Genomic DNA, 7,500 nt, shown 5'->3' with positions numbered 1-7,500 from the left:
TTATCGGTGTTTATATGTAAAGGGTTGTGTGTGTGTGTGTGTGTGTATATACAGAAAGAAATGTATTTGTGTGTATGTGTGTGTGTGTGTGTGTGTGTGTGTGTGTGTGTGTGTGTGTGTGTGTGTGTGTGTGTGTGTGTGTGTGTGTGTGTGTGTGTGTGTGTGTGTGTGTGTGTGAATGTGTGTGTGTGTGTGTGTGTGTGTGTGTGTGTGTGTGTGTGTGTGTGTGTGTGTGTGTGTGTGTGTGTGTGTGTGTGTGTGTGTGTGTGTGTGTGTGTGTGTGTGTGTGTGCGTATATGTATGTATGTATGTATATATATATATATATATATATATATATATATATATATATATATATATATATATATATATATATACACATATACACTCAGAAGCATATCCATGTAAAACATCAAAACCCACATATCAGCTTGAAAGTAAAAGTTTTGACACCAACGGAAAATCCAGAGAGGAAACTTTATTACAGCCAAGGAGGCAGAAAGGGTCTGGTTAGTCATTTGCTTTTGACACTGTTTCCCTCTTTTCCTCTTTCTCCCTCATCTTACCCTTTCTAACCCCTTCATTTACTTCCGTCTTTCTTATTTTTTTTCTCGCTACCTTTTTTTTTAATAGACTAGCTACTTAAATTCTTAACTTTCCATACATATTTTTTTTCTAAATTCCTTCCTCCTTCCTTTTCCATTCCTCTACCTACCTTTTTCTTCCCCCTTTCCCCTCTTCCCCTCCAAATGATCGCAACACCTACACCTCCACCTCCCTCCTCCTCCTCCCTCCAAAATCAAACTCTCCCATTACCCCTCCCTCCTTCCTTCCATCAAAACCTGAAAAAAAAACATGAAAAACAAGAAAAAAAAAAAAAAACAGCAACACTTACCCTCAGCCGTGAGTTTGTTGCCGACGCAGGTGATCTTGAGCTCCAGCCTCCCTCGTCGCTCGGTGTGGTCGCATCCGCATAGGTTAGGCACGCTCTCAGTACACCGCCTGTGCACGTTCATGTTACATGCTGGCGAGACAATACGGAGATTCGGTTAGACCAGGTGTGCTTTTGGGGTGGGGTGGGGTGGGGTGGGGTGGGGGTGGGGTGGGGGGTGGGGGCTTGGAAAGATGGGAAAGATGGAGAAGTGAAAAAGGGAGAGTGGTATTGATAATTAGGAATATTGAAGGGATACACGACAGAGAGGGAAGGAGAAAGAGAAATATTCAAGAAATAAAAAATAAATAAAACACAGGTGACACCTGTAGATGGCCCATCTTTGCTTATCTATTCTTACATCTACGTTTTTTTTTCTAGGACCTGAAAGAAATCAAAAGCCGCTTTAATTAACGACAAATGTGCTTTCCTCTACTGTTTCTGCCATAACACCAAATTTTAAATACAATCAAGCACAAATTACGAAAAAAAATCATGGCAGGACGGTTTACCCGCAGTTACAAAGAAATACAATACAATAGGATACAAATTTAAACACCAAGTAATTAAGCAACACACAAGCAGAAACGCAGAAGATTTCCCACAGAAGTCGACGTAGAAGATTTCCCACAGAAGTCTTCAATTTTCCAGTTTCTTTCTTTCTTCCTCCTCAAACTCTTTCCACAGTATCACGCACCATCCATCATCGTCCATCATCTGACCAACATTATCCTTACTGTATCTTTCCGACATCTTTATTTTTTTTTTCGTCGTAATGTCTTTCTCCTCATTACATCTTCACTAAACTTAAAACTTATACGACGCTTTCTTTTCCACTAATAGTTCTTCCACACTTGATATTCCTTCAGTCCTCAACATCCCATTACGCTTTTCCTCCCGCCATATCGTCTCACTGTATTTCCTTACACGCCCTCTACCCCCCACCCCTTCCACGACCACACAAAATCTCTCGCCGACACCCTGTATATCTGCTTCATCTCCACACTGGTCGCAGCGCCCCATTGAGATGATCCACGCACTCTCGAGATTATATCTTCTTCATCTAAAAGACTTAGGTGAGCTATAAAAGCTTATCATTTGTGATCTGATTCTCCCTGTGTATTTCTTTCTTTCCTCCCTCTTTCTTTCTTTCATTCTTTCTCTATCGCTCTCATTCTGTCTCTGTCTCTGTCTCTGTCTCTGTCTCTGTCTCTGTCTCTGTCTCTGTCTCTGTCTCTGTCTCTGTCCTGTCCCTGTCCCTGTCCCTGTCCCTGTCCCTGTCCCTGTCCCTGCCCCTGCCCCTCCCCTGCCTCTGCCTCTGTCCCTGCCTCTGCCTCTGTCTCCTTCTCCCTCATCGTCACCCTCTTCCACTCTCTCTTGATCAAAAATCCATTCCTTTTTCCTCCGCCTTCCCCTCCAATCCCCCGGGCAAGAGGCGCCTCCTTCCTCGCCTTGTTACCTCGCAAACCCTCCAATTCTCCTCTTGCCTTTTCTCTGGGCGGCATTCCCCTTCCGCTTTGAATCTTCGTCCTTATTGTCTTTGGATCAGTTTGTTTTTATTCTCAAGGGTGGTTGCAGTGGCAGCGGCTGAGGCACTCGCCTGCTTCTTCTTCTTCTTCTTCTCCTTCTCCTTTTTCACCTTCTTGCTGCTCCTTCCCCTTCCTCTCCCTCTTTTACCCCTTTCCCTTCCCCTTCCCCTTCTCCTCCGCCTCTCCCTCTCCCTCCCCCCCCCTTCTTCTCCTCCTCCTCCTTTTTCCTTTCCCCCTCCTCCCCTCCCCCTCCTCCCCCCCCCCCCCCCAGCCTCTCCTGCAGATAATAAGAGTATTCATCTTGTGGCCTTTTGAAGGTTTAAAGAACACTATGAAAGGAGGATGATTGAGGAAGAAGAACTGAATGGAGGACCGATGAGCTCATGGGCGCGCCCTGAAGGAGGAGCTGCTGGAGCGGCGGTGGCGGAGGCGGTGGGCGTCCAGTGCAGTCTTTTTCCCCTTCTGCTTTTCTTGTTGTTCTTGTTTTTCTCGTTCTTCTCATGTTTTTTTTTTTTTTTTTTTTTTTTTTTTTTACCTTCTTCTCAGTCTCATTTTCTCTTTTCTTCATCCTTCCCTTTATGTGTGTGTGTGTGTTTTCTTCTTCTTTTTTCCGGCATCTATTTCTCCTCATCTTCATCCTTCTATCCCTTCTGTTCCATCAGAGACTAAAACATATTCTTCGTCCACTTCCACTTCTTCCACCTCCATCGCTTAATCCTCTTCCTCGACCTCTCATTTTCCTTTTTTTTCTTTTCTTTATTCCTTCTTCTCCACCTCCTCCTTCTCGACTTCCCTTCACCCTAATGAAGATAATAGCCTCCTTCTCTTACTCCTCAACCTCAAGGGGAAGGATCGTCCCCTGGAGTTTTCTCTCTGCGTGAATATATCTTATCGTTCCTTCCTTCATCCCACCTTTGTTCGCAAGTCCTCTACGCAAGCCTTCACTCTACCCCTTTTTTTCTTCTCCCCCTTGGGCCTTCTACACCCCCCCCCTCCCTCTTCCTTCTTCCATCCTCCAAGCTTGCCTAAGTCTCGAGATCCCTTCCTTGATTGGCTCATTCAGCCTCTGGAACGCGACCCACGTTCAGTTCTTCATACTCAAGGATCGAAGAACGTTATGAAAGCCACGTTAGGGGCGAGGAGCTAGCTACCTCTTATGTACGTGGTTTATACGTCATAATCGTAATTATGATTTTTTTTTTCTCTCATTTATTTTGTCATCCATCGCTATCACCTTTTCTTAATACCAAATATGTCTATCACCATCTTCGTTACCTTTCTACATGCATTCTTCTCCGTCTACTTCCTCTCCTTCTCTCTCAGCTCCCTCGTTCTCTCCGTCCGAGTTGTTCCCTCTCCTATACTGTTACCTTAATCAAAACTCGAACAAAAGAAACTCCATTTGCATATCCAATCTGGACATGAGGAAAAGGGGGAAAAAATATCACGTATATTGTAATCGTTTCCCCTATCACGCGCGCGCACACGCACACGCACACGCACACACACACACACACACACACGCACACGCACACGCACACGCACACGCACACGCACACGCACACGCACACACATACACATACACACACACACACACACAAACACACACACAAACACAAAATAATAAAATAAATAAATAATAAATAAATAAAAATAAATCTTACTCGCTCGTCTATCCAGCCACCAATGCATATATTCACTGTTATCCTCCAGGATATTTTTACGATGCCCTTATCCATCCACCTTGTCCTTCCCACTCATCCAATCCTTGTTCAATCTCAAGAAATCTTTCTCCCTTTCCCTCCCCTCCTACTTAAGAAAATTAGTCATTCCTCAACCGTGTATGGCCGTCGCCGGAACTCACCCTAAAAAAAATGACTATTTTTGTCCAGTGTTTTCAAAGCATTATCTCTCCCAAGTAGTGTGTTCAAAGCCATCTAAAAAAAATAAAAAAATAAAATAAAATAAAAATCCTAGTGCACATATTGCCTTCCTGTACCGTGATTACTCTTTTTTCCGTAACTCTCCTTTTTCTTGGATATCCCACGGACATTTTTTTTTTCTATTTTATTTTTACCGCGATGAAGTGCCAAGCTCGTTTTCTTCGTAAATATTATGTAATTATTCGGGGAAATGTCTCAGTGTATATTCATCAACCGTGAAAACCTGCCTTGAGATTTCTGCTTCTTGGAAATATCCCGCATGATATGTCGATCTCCTACCGGTGTCCCTTTTTGTTTGTTCCAGTTAAGAGTCAATCGATATTTTGTAATTTTTAGGATTACTCGTCTTCTTGTCTTGCCTTGCCCACTCCATCCTGATCACCATTTCTCTTATTCTTTTGTACAGTTGTTTTATCTCCATCTTGCTCGTATTCTTTAAGTTGTCTTGGCCACTCTATCCTCATTGCTATTCATCTTGTTCATTCTTCTTCAGTTGATTTTATTTTTGTATGATTTTCTTCATTTCCACTCCATTCTAACTCCTCCTTGCTACTTCCGTTCATTCCCGTTTCTACTTCTTCCGTCAGACAGCGGAGACTCCCAACTCTTTCTCCTGGAAGGCTGATTCTAGCTCCATATCTTTCCTCTTGTCTCGCTCTTCTTATCCTCAGTTTACAACCGCGATTTCCATCTCCTTTCCTTCTTTCTCTCCTCCCAATAACCAATTCTCCCCCCCCCCCCCACGCCCTCTGTCTCCCTTCCACAGCCCTCTCTTTTCTTTTCAGTTTTCCCTCTCTCAATCCTTCTCCCTTTTCTTTCCTCCACCCTTCTTGCAATCAAATTCATAAACTGCGTCTTTCCAGTGTCTTCTTCCACAGCCCGCATTCACGCCTAACGTGTTTTATCCTCATCTTTATATTCCGTGAAGATAGGTGGCAAATATAAGCATTGGGGCAATTACCATAATAATCTATTTGTTTGTGTTGTTTTTGAGAGGTAAAAATGTTCATTCATTCTCTCTCTACTCTTTTCTCGTCTCTCCCCCCCACCCCTCTCTCTCTCTTCTCACCTCTTCCTCCCTCTTTCTTTCCCTGTCTCTCCCTCTCTCGCCTTCCTTCTTTCCTCTTTCTCTCTTTCCTTCTCTACTCATTCCCTCTCTCTCTCTTTCCTTCCCTATCATTTCCTCTCTATCTTTCCTTCCACCTCTCTCGCTTTCCTTCCTTCTCCTTTCCCCCTTCTCTCTTTCTCTCCTTTCCTATCATTTCCCCTCTCTCTCTCTCCTTCCCTCTCATTCTCTCTCTTTCCATCTCCTTCCCTCTATCTCTCCTTTCCTCTCTCTCTCTCCTTCCCTCTCCTTTCCTCTCTCTCTCTCCTTCCCTCTCCTTTCCTCTCTTTCTCTCCTTCCCTCTCCTTTCCTCTCTCTCTCTTCTTCCCCCTCCTTTCCTCTCTCTCCTTCCCTCTCCTTTCCTGTCTCTCTCTGTCTTTCCTCCGCAACTTCTCTCTCTTTCCCTCTCTTCCTCTCTCTCTCTCTTCCTCCCTCTCCCTCTCTCTCTTTTCCTCCCTCTCCCTCTCCCTCTCCCTCCCTTCCTCCCTCTCCCTCTCTTCCTCCCTCTCCCTCCCTCTCCCTCCCCCTCTCTTCCTCCCTCTCCCTCTCTTCCTCCCTCTCCCTCTCTTTTCCATCCTCCCCTGCATCTCTCTAACCGATCCTTTCCTATAATAAAAATCCACCTAAGTTCCCACTCTTCTTCCCTCGCCACAATTCCCTCTTCGGTGAAAGAAATAAGGACAAAAAACCCTTCCTACTTTCCTTATCCATCCTTTAAAGACCCTTTTTGCAAACTTCTGAAGGATCATTAAGTCTCCTGCAGACCTGATTATACTTTCTCTCTCCTTCCTCACCCCCCAAAAAAAGTGAAATGCAAAGGGCGGTCTAACTTCTTATCACAGGGCGCACTGGGGACTTCCTTCAGGGAAATGAGTCTACCTTTGCAAGTGTTAGGAGCGAAGTGGACACTCGCCAATTTGAAATATTAAGTTAATAATGATCATCTTCGTTATATTAGACACTTCCTTTTTTTCTTTTCTTTTCTTTTCTCATTAGTCTTTGATTATCTTTCCCGGTTTTCTTTCGTAGTTTTCCCGTTTTCTCTTCCGTTCTTCCTTTAATAGGCGCGCTCTTCATTGCTGTCCTTTCTTTCTCTTCCTACTTTTGCTTTTGCCTCTTCCCCTTTTTTCTTTGTAACTTGTGTCTCACCTGTGTTGACAGACAGGATTTTCTTTTAGCTGCCTCTTGCCTTTGTTGACTAAGGAGTTAGTCTTGTAGCAGTCTCTCCTCTTGTTGACTGAGGGGACACGTTCCCGTCTCTCCTCTCGTTCTGCTCTCCCTCTCCCCTTCCCTCTCTCTGCTGTTTCCATCTCTCTCTCTATCTCTCTACCCCTTCCGATATCCCTCCTCTTTCTCTCTTAGTGTTCCCGTCTCTCTCTCTCTCTCTCTCTCTCTCTCTCTCTCTCTCTCTCTCTCTCTCTCTCTCTCTCTCTCTCTCCCTCTTTTTGGTGTTTCCATCTCTCTCCCTTTCCCCTTCCTCATTCCCTCTCCCTCTCTCCAGTGTTCTCGTCTCTCTCTGTCTCTCCATCCTTCCCGCTATACGCCTCCCTGTCTTGAGTGTTGCTGTCTCCCTTTCTCTATTTTTTTTTTCTCCTCACACACCCGCTCTCGATTGACGGTATCTTCACATTCTCATTGATAATCAATGAGGCAGATATTCCTGTCATCCTTCTTGAAATCTTGATTTCTCTGCCGCCACAGACACTTTCCTTTTTCTCTCGACTCCATTCTCACTTCCCTCGCCTCGCCTCGCTGCCAATGGACTCCCTTCAATCTGCACTTCTTGTGTCTGAGACGACGCCAATTTCTCCGTTGACTTGGGTGTGTCGCACGCCCTCCCGTTCCTTCCTTTCCTTCCTTCCCCTGTTGACCGATGAGCGACACTCGATCCCTAATGAGCAAGAAGACAAACGTCCCTATCCTTAAGAAAGAGGATATTCGCTACGGATGCGTTCGCGACGCCTTGGCGGACTTTTTCTTCGATACTTCCTC

The 7,500-nt window shown here is 44.7% G+C and overlaps 1 protein-coding gene across 3 annotated transcripts in view; it reads right to left on the bottom strand.

Moving 5' to 3' along the window:
* The window catches only part of Pkc53E (Protein C kinase 53E), a 358,663-nt gene that overhangs the window by 73,678 nt on the left and 277,485 nt on the right, over nt 1-7,500 (bottom strand). For all 3 annotated transcript variants that reach the window (XM_086538665.1, XM_086538666.1, XM_086538664.1), the window contains exon 5: nt 896-1,024. In XM_086538665.1, the coding sequence (XP_086394791.1) occupies nt 896-1,024 (129 nt within the window). The remainder of the gene's footprint in view (nt 1-895; nt 1,025-7,500) is intronic.

This window comes from Penaeus japonicus, unplaced genomic scaffold (assembly GCF_977035675.1).
Source record: "Penaeus japonicus unplaced genomic scaffold, GWHDUDI00000001_assembly GWHDUDI00000007, whole genome shotgun sequence".
Lineage (NCBI taxonomy): Eukaryota > Metazoa > Arthropoda > Malacostraca > Decapoda > Penaeidae > Penaeus > Penaeus japonicus.
This window is presented reverse-complemented; position numbering and strand designations above follow the sequence as displayed.